At 42.6% G+C, this 21,717-nt stretch overlaps 1 protein-coding gene across 13 annotated transcripts in view; it reads right to left on the bottom strand.

The window, feature by feature from the left end:
- FBRSL1 (fibrosin like 1) overlaps positions 1–21,717 on the bottom strand; it is an 808,371-nt gene that overhangs the window by 262,233 nt on the left and 524,421 nt on the right. For all 13 annotated transcript variants that reach the window (XM_030220293.1, XM_030220286.1, XM_030220296.1 and 10 more), the window contains one exon: positions 3,473–3,502. In XM_030220293.1, the coding sequence (XP_030076153.1) occupies positions 3,473–3,502 (30 nt within the window). The remainder of the gene's footprint in view (positions 1–3,472; positions 3,503–21,717) is intronic.

Genomic DNA, 21,717 nt, shown 5'->3' with positions numbered 1-21,717 from the left:
CTCAGTGGCCATTTTGAAATGCCGAGAGCCGGACTCACACAGGATGCAGCAGGGCAGCTAGCAGCAGCGCTCTGGGCAGGAAAGAGGGGGCTCTTTCTTTCCTGCCCCGAAGAGCGAAGAGGTACCTCTAGACCACCAGAGATAGTAGCGTAAGGGGAGGGGAAGGGAGTCCCGCTCCCGCCAGCCAGCCCGTTTGTCCAGAAATCCGGACAAACGGGCAGGCTGGCCAAATCCGTCCGGACATGTCCTCAAAAAGAGGACATATCCGGGTAGATCCGGACGTATGGTAACCCTACCTACTGTACCTAAATTTTTATGACACCTGCAAGTTTGAAGGCTATTGAGGCGGTGTACAGTCAGGTACATTAGGCATTCCCTTGTTCCTGGAGGTATCAACTTTTAAAATAAAAGAGTTATAGGGCGATATGAACCTGGGTGTCCTGGTTTACAATCCATTGCACTGACCACTAGATTGTCTCTCTGCTCTGCAAGGATGTCCTTGTGGCCATTTTTTTAAAAAATGCTGCCAAACGTCTTTGTCCCTGGTTTTTTGGCATTCATAACTTGGACGTATCAGTTTGCAAAATGGCTGTTCATTCTGGATATTCTCATGTAATTTCAAACAGGAAATCCCAAAGTATTTCCTGTTCAAAAACAGCTGTGAGATGGATGTGTTTTTTTTTAAATTTTTTTTAGACATTATGAGCAGGACATCCTAATTCTGACTTGGACATCCTTTCAAAAATGCCCCTTTAAGTGTACACGTAGATGGAGTCTCGGAAGAGCATGGGCAGAACTCACACTTAGGCGTCAGCATTTACCCTAGTTCTCTGGCTGGAATGAGTGCTCATGCCTAATCATATATGCATCTACATATTTGATTATGCTAGAATTCTATACAGGAAAGCAGGAGCCTCTTTTCCTTTACAGAATAGGTACACTATTATAGAAGTTCCCCTCTAGTCCTCAAAATGATCTCTCTCTGATAAAAACCAGGATGTCTCAGATCATTTCACAGTAGCATAGTAGATGACGGCAGATAAAGACCTGTACGGTCCATCCAGTCTGCCCAACAAGATAACCTCATAGCTGAAGGCATGATGTGATAATACATATGTATAGTCGACCTTGATTTGTTCTTGTCATTTTTCAGGGTACAGACCTCAGAAGTCTGCCCAGCGCTGGCCTTATTCTCCAACATTTGAAGTTGTCATCAAAACCCCACTCCAGACTATATGAATCTGTCCAGCCATGATCAGGCACTGACTGTAGAAGTCTGCCAAGCACTGGCCTGTCAGCCATGTTTTGTCTCTTCCTTCAAGAACCGTCTTTAAATCTCTTTTTTGTATATGTAATTCCTCCCCCCTCCCAATTTTTTTTAATGTAACCATTCTATGTTCATTTTCCAATCTGAACCTGTTGCAGCTGGGGTTTTAGCTGAAGGGCTTTCATTCTGGGGAACTCATGATACTTTGATGTGAGGGGAAATGGAGAGTAGCAGGTGGAGTCAGACCTCCAACACCCAGGGGACTTTCAACTTCAGCTGAGCTGGAATGCCTTTTTCAGGGGTGAGGTAAATAATCTAAAGGATAAAGTTATGAATCTACACATGAAATCAGAAGGCCGACAACATGTGTAATATGAATCAATATTTTGATATGGATACAGCTGAATCTGCACATCTAGCCAAAAAAACCCATCCCAATATTCAAACGCTTTTTATGCTGGTACCTTGTGTCTCAAAAGCAAACTGCTTTGTGCATGCTTAAAATTATACAAGTAACCTTGCTTTTTGTCAATAGTATCTATTTATCCTCCCTCCCCCTCAGGATTAGGCGGCGATCTTTTAGTGCTCCAGTATCCCAGGAACCTATGAGGGAGTGGCATGCTTTCATACACTGGTGCTATAAAATATTTAAAACCTTTTAGCTAGTCATCAAGTAGAACGTGAGCTAGATGTATTCCCTCATATCTTATTTTTCTGTCATTTTAGGCATGTATACAATTCTTATGCATGTTTTCTGTACCAACAATCCCTAGTTATACAACTGCATAAAATGTAATAATTTTGAAGGCAGAAGGTTGCAAACAACTATGAATTAAAATTAAATAAAAGCAAGATCAACTTGATACCCATGCTATTATCAGCTTCCATGGGTAATCTAACATGAAGAACCAAAAGGTCACGGAAACAAACTCTCTTGGATAACTAATATTCCCGTCCTGATTAATATCCATAGGCTGCTGTCTGTGAGCCTGACTAGCCATTGTCATTCGTCTACTCTATTAAAGGGATGACATGTTCAAAAGTTAGTATACATAAAATATGAGCTCTAGGTCAAGCTGTTGGCAGGGATTCTCTCCCCCTCCCAAAATAAGATGCATGCATCACTTCAATGACACATGACCCCTTTATGTTTGAATATCCGTTTTCGCATCCTGTTCAAACTTCTTCTACTGACCTATAAATGTATTCACTCTGCTGCTCCCCAGTATCTCTCCACACTCGTCCTTCCCTACACCCCTTCCCGTGCACTCCGCTCCATGGATAAATCCTTCTTATCTGTTCCCTTCTCCACTACTGCCAACTCCAGACTTCGCGCCTTCTGTCTCGCTGCACCCTACGCCTCGAATAAACTTCCTGAGCCCCTACGTCTTGCCCCATCCTTGGCCACCTTTAAATCTAGACTGAAAACCCACCTCTTTAACATTGCTTTTGACTCGTAACCACTCGCCTCCACCTACCCTCCTCTCTTCCTTCCCGTTCACATTAATTGATTTGATTTGCTTACTTTATTTATTTTTTGTCTATTAGATTGTAAGCTCTTTGAGCAGGGACTGTCTTTCTTCTATGTTTGTACAGCGCTGCGTATGCCTTGTAGCGCTATAGAAATGCTAAATAGTAGTAGTAGTAGTAGTAGTAGAATATATTTTATTTAAGTCACCAAGCACAAAACACAGCATGCAGAAAGGGAAAGCAGGGTTGGAGGCCATAGGCAAGAGCCTCATGCATGAGTTTTAGGTAAATATGGAAAGACTGTGGACTATGTCCTAGTTATTCTAGCACAGGAGTGGGCAACCTTTATACACAGAGGGCCACATGAATGTCAGCACTACCCCTAGCAGGTCACAATAGTACATAATGTCAAAACTGGAAATGCACTGAGCTCCACAGACCTCCGTGATAAATAAATGAAAGTATCACTACAAATGGTGGAAGCAAACTGCTAGAATGGCTATTCTGAAACATTTGTGAAATACAGCATTTAAAATCACCAAACTCTGATTAATGATGTCTGCTGTGTATACTTCCCATGGTCTCGCGGGCTGCATAAAATTAAATCGTAGACCGCATTCAGCCCACAGGTTGCCCACCTCTGCTCTACCACAATGCAAAACGTTCTCATCATGACAGTTAAAGACAATTTTAAATACCTCACATGTATTGCTTTTCTTCAAGTCATGGTCTTACCTTATCGTTAATATCACTCTCGCTGTCACACTGCAGAGAAAGAAAAACAAGCATGAATTAAAGTTCAGGAAGTATTAATATATCCATTAAATTCTTCTTGCAAAATATCAAGGGGGTAATTTTATTGATGACACAAGTCCAAATAGCATAAAGGCATCTACTTTATAAAGGCAACAGAGGTGCCAAGGCCAATTAAGGGGCCCTTTTACTAAGCCGCGTAAGCATCTATGCTGCGCCAAAAGAGTTACCGCCAGGCTACTGCGTGGCTCTTGCAGTAATTTCATTTTTGGCACACGTCCAATAAGCACATCCGAAAAATAATTTTTATTTTTGCACACGTGTATTGGGTGCTTGCCAAGTGGCATTTGACGCGCATAGGTCATTACCGCTGGTTACCTACCGCATGAGACTTTACCGCTAGGTCAATGGATGGTGGTAAGGTCTCAGACCCAAAATGGCTGTGCGGCAATTTTCATTTTGCTGAACGTCTATTTTCGGCAAAAAATTTAACATTTTTTTACAGGTACGCTGAAAAATGATTCTGCGTGCGCCCAAAACACGCATCTACACTACCGCAGGCTATTTTTCTGCATGCCTTTGTAAAAGGGCCCCTAAGACATTTACACCTGCTCCAAAGCTGATGTGCATCGCAACTCCATCTTTGCTCTACCCAAGGAATGCCTAGGAGTGATTTTGCAGCTTGGTGTATATACATGCAAGTAAATAGACTTATAATTTTATAAAAGGCATTTTCTGCATGGAAAGATCTTTATAAAATTATTCCCCACAAAATGTGTTTGACTGAAGCATATTTCTACAAGTACAGATCATAGCGGTTTTCTAAAACAGCCAAGAGGATTCTATACAAATCTTAACACTGGCAAACTAAGAAACATAGAAGATGCCTTAATGAATCTGTACATCAAACTTACCCTGGCAAATATTTAAAATCATATCTTTGGTCTCTTCTTGGGGAAGGCCTATATACTGAGGAAGGAATGCATCCTTAACCACTGGTTGCAAGATACTCCTCCCCTGTTTTGGACCTGCGTAGTAAATTACATGCTTTAATAACTTGGGAGACTTGGATAGCTTGTCCTCATCCCAAGCGGCAGAGGAGTTCTCTGCTCATTTGAGAACCCTATTTAGCTTCCACATCACCTATGGCTCGTAGCCAAGTGCTTCATAAATTTTTGAGGTTCTAGGTTACCTCCATAGTGGGAAGGAGGGGGTACATCTGTGTTTAGGGTTTGAGGCCATAAGAGAACAGGCCTCAGGTCCCCAGTGTATACTCAAGTTAGGTTTCATCATCTTTTCTAGTTCTTGGGGGGGGGGGGGGTTCACTTTGTATTGTGGATGTGGTTTTCTTTCAGACATTTGGAGTTGATCTATCCATGCCTTTGTATTCCATATTGCATTGTTGAATATTTTCTAAATAAAAAGATACTTTAAAAATAAAATCATATCTTTGAAGGAAAGGAACAATGCCTTGCAAAACAATCTAATCATTTTTGAAGTTTTAAAGAAATGAAATTCACATTAATTAGGTGGTGCTGGAACAGAAGAAAGGTCTCTGTGACCACAGGAACGTTCAAGCTACTCTTGCGTGTTTTGTTTTGACTCTCTGGCTGAAGGATTCTGAGATTTGAAATTGTGGGCTTCTTCTACTTACATACAGAAATACCCTAAATATTTGTACAGCAGGACTGAAATAAAACCAATGATGGTTGTCATTCTTAAATTTGAACCATTGCTGCAAACATCTAGAGGGTTAGTTGTGTTTACCATTTTTTTGGCTGCAGACTAAGAACCTGGTAGCACCTTACAGACTAATCGATTCACTGAAGCACATCCTTGAAAGTTCATATCTTTGTAAACTGGTTTGTCTGTAAGGTACCATCAGCCTCTTTGTAGTTTTAGTGTTTTGCAAGAAGAGGGTATGTTGACTAAGTGTTCAACATTTATTGAAGTTCACTAGTGAATGTATAGTCTTCCACCAAAAGTAATTATATGCTCAAACACACCTTCCTGTGTAACCTACATGTCAGTAATGTAGCACATGGCCTCTCATCAGCAATCCACTGAAGGAGAGGTGTAATTCTGTAGGTAAAGAGAGTGATGAACATCCCTTACTTCTCCTGCAATTTGGCTCCTAAATTGAAACATCCAAGAGAATTTCAACTGATATACAGACTATGAAGGGATCATTCACAAACAGACAACTGAAATATCCTCAGGGAAAAAGAGAAACCATCCCAATCCAATCCCTTGACTGAAGGTACCTAACGTAAAAAAAGACAGAAACCCTACACACTGGTCTAAAACACATTGGATTTCGAGCATCAGAATATACCTGAAGGGTGAGGGCAGGAAACAGAATGCAGCTTGATCATGATACTGTAATTATCATATCTGCATTTTAATTCTGACAAAAAGCGTTGGCTGCATATTTTTTGGGGTGTTTGAGAAAAGTGAAAAAGGATGTGCTACAATGTGAAGCCTTTGATCTGGGAAGACCAATAATGACAGCAGAAACAAAATATTGACTAAAACAACCTCAAGAAAAAAAAAAATCAATAACCAGTTCTGGTGAAAAATGCTTGAGCTGGTCCGTTCATTATGTGTCACAGGAACTTTCTTGTACATACAAAAGAACAGAAACTCTGGTGGCTGTTTGACAAACAAGGCTGACAAAGAAGCAAGGAACAGGGAAAAGAAAGAAAATAAAAGGATTTCTCTCTTAGGATACATATGAAAACTTACAACAACAACAAAGAAAATGCTTTAGTATAGTAGATGTCAATAGGCCGGCTAAGATTCTCTAGTAACTTCGTGTACTAGTCCCCTGCTCTTTGGTCTTGTCTTGCTCAAATACAAAGAAAAGATCTTTGGGTCAAGAAAGAAAAAGGAGGTGGCTGATGTTTTTGTGCTGTGAGGTGGCCCAAATGTATAATTAAGCAAAAAGGAGAAACTTCAGGTTGACCCGGTAGGATTCTCTGTGACCTCTTGAGAAAAGACGGTTTTGAAAAAGAAAGGAGACTGGGAGGGGGTGGAAGGAGAAGTTCCTGTGGTATTGTTAAAAAAAAAAAAAAGCAAAAGCTAATACTAAGAGGGTGTTGAGTCATACTACTAGTTTGCACACAAGCTCTGTTTTTTTTTTCTTTAAGGAATGTCAACAGTAAGGAAGAAAAAAAAAACCCCCACAATGAACAAAAAAGTACTCCAGCTTCACCTCCCACGCAGCTGTTATCAATGGGACAAAAGCTCTTGTCAAAATACAGCCTTCAAAAAATGCAAAGAATGGCAACTGTTGACAGCTATGGGGGCTCTCAAAGACAAGCGCCTGAATTACCTGGATTTTCCTAAAGGACTGTTACCACTCCTGCTGCATGAGTAAAAGCCTATACAGCCTATTGTGCGGTGCTCAGAAAGGCTTGTAAAGGGATTATTTGCCAAGTCCTACCAATTGCTTTTTAATTCCACCAGGAATGTTTGCAAAGCAGGCCCTAATTGCCCCCCAATATTTTATAAACAGTTTCCTCCCATGACAGGTTCAAGTTGAGACTTTTCATGGTGTGATAAATGGCAACACTAAAAAGAATAGAAAAGGCAAAAACAGAAAAACCCTCAAAACAAAGAAAAAGCCTTGATGATTTGACCAGGCCCGATACCTCAGATAAACCAATAATCCTGAAAAGAAGCAAGACCAAAAGTGTAAAATGGAAAGCAAGTAGACTGAGGAGACAAACTGCAGGCATGTATGAAACACAAAATTACCTGACTATGCAGAGGTTGCTAATGAACTCTAAACCTTTTGTCACTCCCAGGCCAACAATCCACTGTTTATACAGAGGCAGGAGTACCAGAAGCATGACTGATTGCTCATTTCCAAGAACAATATAGTGCAATCTCTAAGTTAGTCCACTTAAAAACAGAAATAAGGGGCAACAAATGAGAGGTAGGTGATATTTTTTATTGCACTTATTCAATATATTTATGACTAGCGTCTGCTCCATTCATCAGGTTAATGCACAATGAGTTACGAATTATGATGTTTGAATATACTAGCAAATTGTAGACAAGATTACATCATCAGCTCTGAAAAGCAAATACTGATAACGCAGAGGACATCATACATCTAGAAAAGTTACAATGGCCAACAAAAATGTCTACAGGCATGGAACAAATCTCCACACAAGATGCTAGAAACTAGGCCTCTTCAGCTTGGAAAAGAGAAAATGAAGATGAAATGGGACAGAGGGGTTCAAAATCATGGAAGATAAGGGAAAAGTAACTACAGAAGTGGTAATCACTATAAAACATATTACTGTTAGGGGAATTCTGTGCAACTATGCAATGCAGAATAGAGCTGGGGACACAGAAGTGATGCCATCACTGAGTTCTGCAGCCAAAGTGAGTTGGCTATGCAGGAAGGAAGAATAAAGGGGCTGCAGCTGACCCTACAGCTGGAAGAGACAGGGTGGAAGTATTGATGGGATGCTTGGGAAGAGATGGGGAGGCAGTGGTCAGTTGGCCTGAGTAAGAAAAGGAAGTTTGGTGGGTTGAGCTGAGAGGAGTGAGGTGGAAGAAAAGGAGGGAAGAGATTTGAGATGAAGGAGAGACAAGTATGGAAAGGAGAAGGGGGAAGACAGCTTGGGAAGGAATCAGAATACAGGAGATGGAGACAGCAAGCAACTGGTGACTGAACCTGGGGAATGGGAGGTAAAGCTTTGAGGTAGGGACCAAGCTGGGGGGTCAAGCCTGGATGAAAACAGGAGGAACAAAACAGGTTTTCAGTTAAGGTTAGTGTTTTCCCCTAACACATATATATTAAATCCTTCTCATACAAATAATGGATCCTTAATAAGTCAAGGTAGTACTTACTAGTACTTATTTCTATAGCGCTACTAGACATACGCAGCACTGAACTCTGGACATAAAGAGACAGTACCTGCTTGACAGAGTTCACAATCTAATTAGGGCAGACAAACAGGAAAAAGGTGAGCAGGTCCCTTCCTGTGCCCCATTCTCTCACCAACTACATTTTCTCATACAGTGTTTTCAATACGCTGCATACAAGGCAGGAAAAATGCGCTCATATCAGGTTTGTCCACTCCTGGATCTCTCCTCTCTCAGAAACCAGTAGTTCTTCCAATTTTCCCCTTAGCACTATCAAACAAACATATGTGCCAGGTGTACTCTGAAGCAAGGAGGTGGGGCCCTGAGGAAAAAGAGACTCAGCATACTCTATTTAGTGTATAAATGATAATCTGTGTAGGTCCATACACTATTTAGAATTCAGACGGATAAAGTACTAAGATGTTACATATTTTTTGTGCTAATAATGTACAGGCGAATACAGCATACATGCTATGGAGGTAATATTTTTGCATAAGTACATAAATATTGCCATACTGGGACAGACCAAAGGTCCATCAAGCCCAGCATCTTGTTTTCAACAGTGGCCAATCCAGGTCACAAACACCTGGCAAGATCCCTCAAAAAAGTACAAAACATTTTATGCTGCTTATCCCAGAAATATTTTCTCCAAGTCTAATGTAATAATGGTCTATGGACTTTTCCTTTAGGAAGTAGTCCAAACCTTTTTTAAACTGTGCTAAGCTAACCGCCTTTACCACATTTTCTGGCAACGAATTCCAGAGTTGAATTACACTTTTGAGTGAAGAAATATTTTATCCGATTTGTTTTAAATTTTCTATTTTGTAGCATCATCACATGCCCCCTAGTCCTAGTACTTCTGGAAAGCGTAAACAGACGCATCACGTCTACCCACTCCAATCCACTCATTATTTTATAGACCTCTATCATATCTCCCCTCAGCCGTCTTTTGTCCCAGCTGAAGAGCCCTAGCCGCTTCACCTTTCCTCATAGGGTAGTCATCCCATCCACTTTATCATTTTTGTCGCCCTTCTCATCACCTTTTCTAATTCTACTATATCTGTTTTGAGATGCGGTGACCAGAACTGAACACAATATTCGAGGTGCGGTTGCACCATGGAGCGATACAAAAGCATTATAACGTCCTCATTTTTGTTTTCCATTCCTTTCCTAATAATACCTAACATTCTATTGGTTTTCTTAGTCGCCGCAGCACACTGAGCAGAAGGTTTCAACATATCATCGACGAAGACACCTAGATCCCTTTCTTGGTCGGCGACTCCTAACGTGGAACCCTGCATGACCTAGCTATAATTCAGGTTCCTCTTTCCCACATGCATCACTTTGCACTTGCTCACATTAAACGTCATCTGCCATTTAGATGCCCAGTCTCATAAGGTCCTCTTGTAATTTTTCACAATCCTCCCGCGATTTAACTACTTTGAATAACTTTGTGTCGTCAGCAAATGTAATTACCTCACTAGTTACCCCCCATCTCTAGGTCATTTATAAATATGTTAAAAAGCAGCGATCCCAGCATGGACCCCTGGGGAACCCCACTAACTACCCTTCTTCATTGAGAATACTGACCATTAAACCCCACTCTCTGTTTTCTTTTAACCAGTTTTTAATCCACAATAGGACACTTCCTCCTATCCCATGACTCTCCAATTTCCTCCGGAGTCTTTCATGAGGTACTTTGTCAAACGCCTTTTGAAAATCCAGATACACAATATCAACCGGCTCACCTTTATCCACATGTTTGTTCACCCCTTCAAAGAAATGTCATAGATTGGTGAGGCAAGATTTCCCTTCACTAAATCCATGTTGACTTTGCCTCATTAATCCATGCTTTGAATATGCTCTGTAATTTTGTTCTTTATAATAGTCTCTACCATTTTGCCCGGCACCGACATGAGATGCATGCTAAAATGTTGTATATTGCCTTTTAAGTGGCATTTTTGCATACGTTACATTTTTACATATTTATTGTGCAAGCTTTAGGGCATAGGTCCCTTTGCCTCATAATACAAGAATTAGGGGGCATTTGACCAGTGGATTTAAAGCAAGCAAATGCTATCAATTCTTTGGTAGCAAGTTGTTAGCTTGTGGAACTCACTGTCAGAAGAATGCTGTGGTAGGTATGTATAGGGTTGCCAACTTTTTAACAGAGAAAAACCCATCTGCCCTGCCTTATGCCCCCCTCCTCTTGCCCCATCCATGCTCCACCCCAAGTCCCTTGCTATATCTACTGTTTCACCCTTTCTAGCATTTCTCTCTCTTTCTAGTCTCCCCCCTCTCTTCCAGGTTCATCCAACATCTCTTCTGCTGCCTCTCTCTCACTTCCCGTCCATCCAGCAAGTCTGTCTCCCCCCCCCCCCCCCACAACCAGCTGATCCAACATCTTTCCTTCTCCCTGCCTCCCTCTGGAAAGATCCAGCATCTCTTGCTCTCCCTAAGCCGATCCAGCATTTCTCTATCTCTCTCCTTCCCCCCCCCCCCCCACACACATACACATTTCTTAAGCCCATCTCTGCCTCCTCCTCACTTTCCCAGGTCTATCCAGTATATCTGCCCCCCCCCCCCCCCCCCCCCCCCGGTGCTGAAATGATGCCTTACATTCAGCAGGCAGTGATTCAAGCAGATGGTATCTGATGACGCCTTCCCTTCTCTGGGCTGTGTCCCGCCTGTGCGGTAACAGGAAGTTGCATCATAGGAGGCGGAACGCAGCCGAGGGAAAGGAAAGCACCACAGCTGGTCAGAAGCTGCCTGACTGAATTGCTGTAGCTGCTGAATATTAAGGCATTGTTTCAGCCTGGGGGGGAGGGGGGAGAAGAGGCAGAGATGCTGGATGGATCTGGGGAAGTGATGGGGAGGCAGTGGAAGAGGCATCGAATGGAAGCGAGAGGGACAGATTCTGGCAGTACTGGGTCAGTGTTTCTATTGCTGGTTTTGATAGTCTGCCAGCAGCTGGCCTGGCAGTTGAAATACTGGCCAGGCCTGCTGCAAACCAGCCTGTTGGCAACCCTAGGAACACAGGCAGAAATGGGAAAAGTACCTTGCCTATAAGGTAGGTCTTTCCAAACCTGTCCTGAAGGACCCACTGTCAGTCAAGATTTTCAGGATACCCACAATGAATATGCAGGAAATAAGTGTGCATATATTGAGAGTTCATCACGCTCACTGTGGATATCCTAAAAAACAAACTGGCAGTGGGCTCTACAGGCCAAGTTTGAGACACCTGTTATATGGGAAGCAGATGCAACACTCACGCTAGATACAGAATACATAAGAGGAACCATTGATCCTTCTCTCAACTGCACATCATGCACCTTCGGGTATTGTACCTTACAAGCAAGTCTACAAAAAATTGGGCCCAGCAGTTCAGGCAGTGGACCAGAAACCAAATTTCTTTTCCTCTTACTGTGTTACCAGAAGAAATGATACAGGAGCTCAGCTGCTCTTTGGGCACATAACATTTGTATACTTGGCAAAGCCAAGCTCACAGGACATGCAGGAAGAGAAGGTGATGGACTGGCTCATTCTATTTGAGTTTGAAGATACAAAAAGAGCTTGTCTGCTGTTTAACTTGGCCCAAAACAGGCTGGATTTGTCTTTGGCACAGACAGCAAAAGTTTAAACAAAAAAAAATACAGACAGAAAATCACAAGTCTAAATGAATCTCATTTAGCACAGGGGCTTGATTTGCCAGTGCATATTGAAAAGTTTCCAAGCAGTGTGCTAGCCAAAATAAAACCATCACCAAATAATGGAAGAAGCAAGAAAGGAGAAAAATGCAACCTGTCTGCAACTACAGAGATAAAATTTAAATAAATGAAAATCAGAGTGGCTCAGTAAGAGTTGACCTTCAAGACTCTTCACACAAGAATAGGAGTTAATTTTTTTTCTTTACAATCATCTTGAGGAAGGGTATATAAACCGTAATTTGACAGAAATCAGATCCAGGAGGTCCCTGCATGGAACAGAATAATCAGGTCTGTATTTAATGAGCAGAAGCCATCTGGTAACCCACTACGTAGGGTGGTCCTTTTTCAGTCTGACACAAGAAGACCTGGTTTTCTTTAGAATCTAATTATGCAAATAAATTATTTTTTTCATACAGTTTGCATACAAGTGATACTGCATGAGTATTTTATCAGGAATATCCTGAAGACCAGAGCAGACCGCCTTTGGCTAAATAAAACACTATGTATACTTCCTATTTCAATGAGTTAGAACAGTTCTGTATTGTGGAAGAGGAAGAGAAGATAAGGGATAGTTTAAAGGGTGTCACTAATTTTGGGCCTGGCCTGAATCAGTTGTCCTGTTCTATTACCCAGCTGTTGGCCATCATCAGAACGAGAAACTGAAAGACTAAAAGACCTGTGGTCCATAATACAGGGAAAGGCTCTTTTCTGCTGCTTCCTGTCACAAACCTCACTGATTCTTCATAACAGGGCAAAGTCATGCACTCAGGCATTGGTACTAGCACTGTAGCGACTTACAGAATTATTTAGCAGATTATCAGTAACAGAAGGTCATTATCACCTGAAAATTCTCCAGTGGCCTCCATGAAACCCACTAATGGTCTCAGACTAGTTTCCAGAGGACAGGGGCCACTTTTCCACTCCTCAGCTTCACCAGAGGGCCAAAAGTCAGATCAGAATGCAAACGCAATGACCTTTCCGCCTCCTAGGAAAACCCCTTCAGGGCAGGGTAAAATGATAAAAGTTTGTATGGGGAATATCTGTTTGTGGGTAAATGAAGACTTAGGCTTCCAGCACTGTCTCGCTGGTAAATTAAATCACAAATGATATTTACAAAAATATTATTGAAAACAAGAAAACATATTTTTAGGAAAATTCCTCAGTCAAAATGCAGTTTGCCCTGTCTGTTTTTAAGATGACATATACCACAGTTTGATTCATTAATTTCCTTTGGCTGAAAGCACAGAGAGGTTGATGCAGAAAGCTAATGTGAGCTGAAGCTCTGGGTTGCCGCACCATGAGCCTCTTTTACAAAGCTGTGCTATCGACTCTCGGTGTGGCAAATGAAAGGAAGCCCATTCAATTCCTATGGGCTTCCTCTCATTTGCTGTGCGGGAATCGCTAGCGCGGCTTTGTAAAAGAAGCCCGACGAGCGCATATGTTACTGGCCACACAAAGCAGAAAGGGGTTGAGCACGGGAGTTAACTTGCGTGGTACACATGGGCGCACACGGTAATAAAATGAATGGTAATGAGACCATTAAGTATCTCCCCCCACACACACACACACAATGCACAGAAGGAAAGTGTGGCTTTTAACAAGTGTACAATGTGATACATTTTTCACCAGGCAGTGTAGAAAAGTTGTATGAGAGGATTTAAACACCGTTTTTTTTAATTTCAGTGCCTGGAATTTTAAAAAACAGGCAGTAACAACCTATGTACATAATCCCCCCCCCCCCCCCCACACCCAAAAAATGAAAGTGGCAGCACACATATGTGCGCCCAGGTGCAGCCTAAGGCAAGACGCTGCCCCGCCCCAAGCCGGGCCAAGTTCTGGCATCTGCCCCCTTCCTTCCTCCACCCTGTTCCCCGATTTTACCTTCTTTTTATGACTTTTAAAAGCCGGCGGCAGCAGCGATTCACATATGCTGCTCTGCCACCGGCACCAGCCTCTTCTCTACTGGGGCCGCCTCTGAGGAAACAGGAAGTTACATCAGAGAGGCAGCCACAGTAAAGGGAAGAGGCGGGACAGGCTGCAGGGTAGCTGTAGGGAGAAATGAGGGTAGAGAGGTAGTGAGGGGCTGCAGAGTGAATGCACTTATAGGTCAATAAGAGGAGCTTGAATTGTATGGGAATCACTTGCCACCACCAGCTTTTAAAAAAACGTAAAAAGAAGGTAAAATCGGGGAACGACATGGAGGAAGGAAGGGGGGAGATGATGCTCCCGAAAAGAGTGCTGCCTGAGGCCCCCACCAGGTGGCCTAACGGTCAGGCTGCCCCTGTCTGCGCCTTTTCTTCTACGTATAATATTGCAAGGCTAATGTTTATGTGTAGAACAACATGTGCAGATAGGTGCTGGCACATTCCTTTTATTCGAACATGCACATAGGAAAGCACCCTTACCAAAGGACTCTTGTGTGCATGTGTTGGGCAGGCTTTCCCTGATTAACATGCAAATTATGTGTGCTGGATTTACATAGTAACATGGTAGATGACAGCAGATAAAGACCTGTACAGCCCATCCAGTCTGCCCAAACAAGATACAACTCAGAGGGACTCATTCTCTTAAGGGATGAGCCAGTCTCTAAACTTCTGGCTGCCACTTTGTGAAGCAAAAGACAGAGGATGTGTCTCTGTGTTACTATCTTTAAGTGAGTGCATTTAAAACTATTTTTTTCATAATACTTTCACTTGGCAAGCCTTTAGTCTAGAGCTCAGAAACTAAAGTAAATTTATTCACTCTTTTGCTTCAAAATTTGCTCCTTCCTTCTACCGCTACCATTAATCCCCCCAGCCCCCTTCCCACTCCAAGAAATCCTCATTAGATAGATGAATGAGAAGATGGGGAAAAACAGTACAATAGTTGCTTCTTATTAAATCTGGCATCAAATTCAACCTGCTGGGGCGTGCACATGAAAATGATAGGGACAGGGAACTTCTACCTGAAGCCAAGCTGACAGAAAAAGCTGCTAATGGGACTTGGGGTATAGTCAGGAAAGAAAGTGCCAAAAAATAAGCTGCTGCCTGGAGTCAGAAGGGGCCACTGATTTATTGCAGCAATTTTACCACTGTGTCCTTTAAAAGTCCCATAAGCCCCCTTCTTCCTGGCAAGGGACCAGAAGCTGCTGCAGTTCAAGGGAGAGCGGTTTAGACACTTAGAAGAGAAACTGGCTAACAGCGAGGGAATAAAAAGGAAAAGGAGGAAATTGAAAGCCGATTTGAACTTGCCCCGAGCAGGAGAGAGTCCTCTTAAAGGCTTGGCTGGTTCCTTGACAGTTTGATGAACTGAGTCAGGACCTCCCTGTGGCCTGACCAGCCTGGCCTTAAATGACCTGGCAAAGCAGTGAGAAACAGATCGAGCCTCAAGGCCATAACTACCTATTGTTTTGTGTTTTCCCCTGGGAGGAGGTTGAGATGAACTCCGCAGATATACATGTACAGGAGAGCGAAGGGACTGGTGGGGGTGGAACAGAGACAAGAAACTGGGCTACAGAGTGTTAGTGGTGGCAGCCAAGTACTGCCCCAGGCGGGGTAGCTAATTTTGAGGGGCAATGATGCATTTTATGGTCCTGCTTGCTATTTGGCTTGGGGGGGGGGGGGGGCTGTTGTGAAGCACTGTTGAGAAAACATTTTGTCATGTGACCAGGAACTGTCATTTTCCACCTGAGAGGGGCGAGGACATCAAAGAATGAGTATCTATAGCTTGCAGCCAGATCATGTAATCCTAGCACTCTGCATTCTTAGATGTATTCTTATCAAGGAGCAATACCTAGTACTGTCTGTGAAGTAATACCTTACAGACCAGCAAGGTTGTTATTCCTTCCATGCAGATTTCATCCTAACTCACTAATAGCCTTCTCAAGTGAAAGTATGGGTTATGGCTGCATTCTAGAACCGAACCTGGGTGTCATTACATTTAAAAGGAAATTCTAGAACCCAGGGCCACATGTAAACGTGCATTTTCCCCCGGATTCTATACATGGCCAGATTTACACACCCAGATGTGCACGCAAATTGAGTAACAAGCCCTGAACTATCAACAACCAATTATTGAAGTAAATCAGCACATGTTAAAATTTGCGCATGCATCTGGTTGTATGATATTCTATAAGGCAAGGAGCCTAACTCTACCAGTGCGTAACTCAAAAGAAGGCGTGGCCATAGGTGTGTTGGGGTGTTCTAAGAAGTTGTGGTGCAATGTTGTGTGTCTTTTCAGAAGGTTATGAGGACCTGGCTGCAATTAAGAGGAGGAGCTTGGCTTCCTTTAAGAGAATGTGAGCTCCACTTGATACTGACAATTAGCAATGTGCAAGCTTGAACCTAATCTCAGCATTGTATTACTATGTGGCCTGGGAGGACGGGAAGGAGTTTTCGAATTCTGAGTTGTTGCTGATTCTATATTGTAATTTAAAGTCAATAAAAATATTGAACATTTTGAATACTGTCTTAGTGTGCGCAACTTGGGTGTTGGCATTTATACCAGCTTTCAGTAGGCGAAAGTCTGGTATGGGAATTGGCAAATACCCTTTACAGAATCACGATTAGTGATCTTTTTCAGTGCCAAATTTTAAGTGCCGTTTATATAACTTCCCCTTATCCCCCGGATTCTATATATTGCACTGAGATTTCAGCCCTCTCCTGAAGTCACTTCACTGGCTCCCTATCCGTTTCCATATACAATTCAAGCTCCTCTTATTGACCTATAAGTGCATTCACTCTGCAGCCCCTCACTACCTCTCTACCCTCATTTCTCCCTACACTCCTTCCCAGGAACTCTGTTCACTAGGTAAATCTCTCCTAAATGCACCCTTCTCCTCCACCGCTAACTCCAGACTCCGTTCCTTTTATCTTGCCGCACCTTATGCCTGGAATAGACTTCCTGAGCCGCTACGTCAAGCTCCATCTCTGGCCGCCTTCAAATCCGGGCTAAAGGCCCACCTGTTTGATGTTGCTTTTGACTCCTAACTTTTCACTTGTTCGTAACCTTTATCTTGTCTTCCTCTATTCAATAGTCCCTTATCCCTATGTGTCCTATCTGCCTGTCCTACCCTTATCCCTTATTTGTCCTGTCTATCTGTCCTACACTTTTCCCTTTTTGTCCTGTCTGTCCTGAATTAGATTGTAAGCTCTCTTGAGCAGGGACTGTCTCTTCTTCATGTTCAATTGTGAAGCGCTGCGTACGACTGGTAGCGCTATAGAAATGATTTGTAGTAGTAGTAGTAATACTGTCTTAGTGTGCGCAACTTGGGTATCGGCATTTATACCAGCTTTCAGTAGACGTAAGTCTGGCACTAAAAGTTAGGTAAGGGAATTGGCAAATACCCTTTACAGAATCACGATTAGTGATCTTTTTCAGTGCCAAATTTTCAGTGCCGTTTATGTAACTCCCCCTTATCACCCGGATTCTATATATTGCACCGAGATTTCTGTGCGGAAATTGAAGCATATTCCGTAACAATGTGCATAAACGAATTGTTTAACAAGCCAATCAGCGTTGACAACTGCCAATTAACAAGCAATTGACACTAAATGGCATTAATTTGAATTTATGTGCAGAACTGTCTAGACATATTCTAAAACATGTAAATTCTAAGTTGCATAGTTGAGAAGGGAGCATGGCCATGGGTGTGGAATGGGCGGGTCGTGAGCATTTCTAAAATCTATGTGTGTTATAGAATACACCCTTGTCTGCGCCTAATTTAGGCGTCGGTATTTACACCAGGATTTACATGGCATAACTGCCTGCAACTAAGTTTAGTTGCATGTACGGGCGCACGATGTATTCTATAAGAGTGGAAATTTAGACTTATTCTATAAAGTGCACCTAAATTCAGGCATATTTTGTAGAATGTGCTGAGGCGAATTTCATTTTGGCGCTCATCTAGTCCTATGTGCCTACATGTTTAGAATACGATACACATTGTGCACATATCTGCCTATGTGTTAGCAAAGCATCTATGTACTGTTCTGCAAATACCTGCTTTACTTACAGAGCAGATATTTGCAATGGGGTGGGGGGTGTACACATGGGTGAAGCATGGACGGGGCTTCCGATTACACACATAACTTAGAGAATCCTGTAAGTTATACAAGTCTCTACTGTAGATAGATACAAACACATCCCAGCTCTAGAAAGGGTGCAAATATGGACATCTAAATTAGGCATGCCAAGACCAGGTTATGGCTGCATTCTAGAATGGAACCCGGGTGTCGTTACATAATAGGCACGAATGGAATTTCTTCTTTTACAGCCTGGAGTACTCGAGCGATTCAATATGGTACTGAATATAGTTGCTATCATATGTAGGAACCCATTGATATGCGATCAAATCCCCAAATGAATAAATCCAATTGGCTGACTCAAATAAAGCACCCTATGGGGCTCATTTTCGAAAGACAAAAACATCCAAAAAATGGCATAAACCAGAAGATGGACGTTTTTCTTGCAAAAATGTCCAAATCGCCATTTTCAAAACACATTTTTTAAAATGCTGTTTATTTGCAGTGCGTCCAAATCACAAGGGGGATGTCGGGGACGTATAATAGGTGAGATTTGGGTGTTCCTAACACTTGGCTGTTGTTCTGCCATAATGGAATAAAAAGAAAAAAGTGTCCATGGCTAAAAGTTGGACATTCTGGTCTAGACCAGTGTTCCCAACTTCTTCAAGCCAAATACCCCCTAAATCTAATAAATTTCAACTGAGTACTCCCGACGATCCATCAGCAGAGATTTTGAAATGGACATTTTATCATTAAACTGTTAACTAACTTGACAACATATATAACACGTACAGATCACATGGTATTCAGAACAAGACACAGTTATATTTCACTCCCATATAAACTGTCTGGCCCCTTGACAGCTGGTATGTTGTTCTTACAATCTGAGTAAAAATGAACAATGGGACTTACAGATGGGATCTATTTATAAAAATAGGAGAAAAAATTTCACATGTTAAACAGATTCCCTGTTTCAGATGAAACTTGATCGGTCACTATGGGTAACTTCTCCATTTTTGTGAAGAAACTTAATTTTTTTCTTAATAAATAGTCCTCAGTGAACCAAGGTACTTTTCTATACACATAACAAATGAAAACTAAAAATAAATAGTACATAGTAATGACACAGAAGTGCAAATGTCTTCAGAATATGCCAGGAATGTAACCACTTAAATGCAAAGTATGGCCTGTTACCAGGCTTAGAGTGCACTTGATTATGGATCTCTAAATAAATAATCTGCCCAACAGCTGTCCTGCATCAACATAAACCACATACAACTTAAAGGAAACACCAACAGGTAAAATACCTTTGAAGTCTTTTCCCTTCCTCTGTAGCCTGGCATCAGCCCTGCCCCACTCCCCATCCATCCCTGAAGCCCCCAATCAGCAATACCTTTCACTTTCACCATCCATCCATCTCTGTAGCTCGGAATCCGCCCTGCTCTTCCCCACCCCTCCCCATCCATCCCCCTAGCCCTATCCTTCCCTACCTCCCCACACCCTATAGCCCAGCATCAGCCCTGCCCTCCCCCACCCCTCCTCTATGGTCTGATATCAGCGCTGCCCTTCCCCACCCCCCTTCCCATAGTCTGGTATCTCCCCTGTCCTTCCCTACCCCCTCCCACACAGTCTGGCATCTCCCCTGCCCTTTCTAATCTCCACACCCCAAACCCAGAAGAACAGCAGCATACAATTGACAACTTTTTTTTTTAATGCCCTGGGCACTGCAGAGCCTGCCCCCACCCAGAAACCCACCAACATTAAATATAATTTATTATTTTTTTACCTGGGCACTGCAGAGCCCCAAACCCACCAACTGGAAACATAAAACATTTTTTTTAAACTGCAGAGCCCACCCCCACCCAGAAACCCACCAGCATTACCTTTATATATATATATATATATAAAAAATCTGGGCTTCCCTAGAAGTCTACTCCCCTCCCCCCCATTAGGTCCTGATCAGTGTGCACATGCTGCAAAGTGGGTGAGGCTCAACCTGGCTCCTTGTAGTGCCTGTTAGCCCCCACCGCCCCCCCTAGGAACGCCATTGCCGTAGGGAAAGGGCTGATGATTGGTGCTGGAGAAATCTAGGCACTCAACTCCCCAAATTTGCCATAGGCTTCTGAGTCCGGGTCCTAGGAGCCCAAACTTCACAAACACACTGCGCCTGGTGCGGTAAGATTATGGAGGAGAAGACCCAAGCCGTGGCAAACTGGTGAATGCAGGCCACAGGACCACTAACATCACCTGTGCAGGGCAGGCTAGATTCTATTTATTTGTTGCATTTGTATCCCACCTTATCCCACCTCTTTTCTAGCCTCCAGCAGCCCTCCTTCCTGCATTTTATTGCTGCTTGAGACTCAGGGAACCTGCTTCCTACCAATGTACCTCTCTGCTTCTGTCTGTATCCCCGCGGCTGCTGCTGATATTGCATGTAGGCCTGAATACAAAATCAGCTGCAGCCGCAGGAATACAGAGGCAGAGAGGTATGCCAGTTGCAAGCAGGCTCCTGAGTCCCAAGAAGCAACAAAACACTGCTCTGCTGGGATGTCTATGTGGCCCGTCTCCTAAGAATGCTGCCCCCCCCCCCCCCCAATACGTCCCAATGGCTTGTTTTTGTGCATTTTTCCATTGGCCTTTTTTTATTTTTAAGAAAATGGTACTAAAAGATAACGGACTAAGCACAAAATGTCTAAAAAACATGTATGAAATGGCCATGCTCGAAGAAAAAAAATAGACATTTTTCAGCTTCGAAAATGGTCACGTTCACTAATCGATTTTTGGACGTTTTCATGAAATGTCCAAAGTTGGATTTAGACGTTAAATAGAAAATGCCCCATATAAACTTTGAATCAGATCCTTTATTTATCCTGTTTACCTGCTTGGGAACCTATGTATGTTGAGCCATCTTTCTCTTCATATGGCAAAAGAATGAGAGCTTAGAACATTCTATTTAAATATTTCTACCCAAAACAGAGTAAATCAGCTAAAGTTCAGGATCAGTCAACAAAGGCCTGGATTTCTCTTTCTTAGTGCTCATAAATGAATCAGAACACCCTGGCTTAGTCAAAGGGTGTTGCACAACATAAGAGAAGATCCTTTGATAATCCAAGAGCAGATCTATGTATTTTGGATGGCTGGGGGTGGGGAAAACAGAGCAGTAGGAGAGGAATGGATACAAAAAGGGAAAAGAAAGCCTCCTTCCTCTTAATTTTGTTTCTCACCATTACTTAGGTTAAAAGCTGGAGGACTTTGTACCAAATCCTAGCTGACATGAAAATACTATAAATAATTCAGAAAAAGTGTCAAAAGAGAGAATATGGCTGCCTGATGTCTCTGATACTCAGTTTCTACAACGCTAAACGATTACTCAGAGCAAGAAAGGCCAGAACCAAAGCTTTGCTTCTTGAGAAACTGGCAGACAGAAGCACCCATGGGCTTCACCTTCCCCACATCTGCTCCCTTCTCACAGCTCATAATCCAGAAGGTAGGAAGCCCCAGTGGTAGTCAACACAGGGGGCTGGTCATGCTGATACCAGAGGGCTCACTTACAAAGAAATCATTTTATTTCAGGCAAGCAGGAATCTCTGTAGGCTGTGGTACCATTCAATGAATTTATGTGAGTTTTTTGAGCACA

Source organism: Microcaecilia unicolor, chromosome 11 (genome assembly GCF_901765095.1).
Source record: "Microcaecilia unicolor chromosome 11, aMicUni1.1, whole genome shotgun sequence".
In the NCBI taxonomy this organism is placed as follows: domain Eukaryota; kingdom Metazoa; phylum Chordata; class Amphibia; order Gymnophiona; family Siphonopidae; genus Microcaecilia; species Microcaecilia unicolor.
The sequence above is the reverse complement of the archived record's forward strand: the minus strand, read 5'-3'. Positions and strand labels throughout refer to the sequence as shown.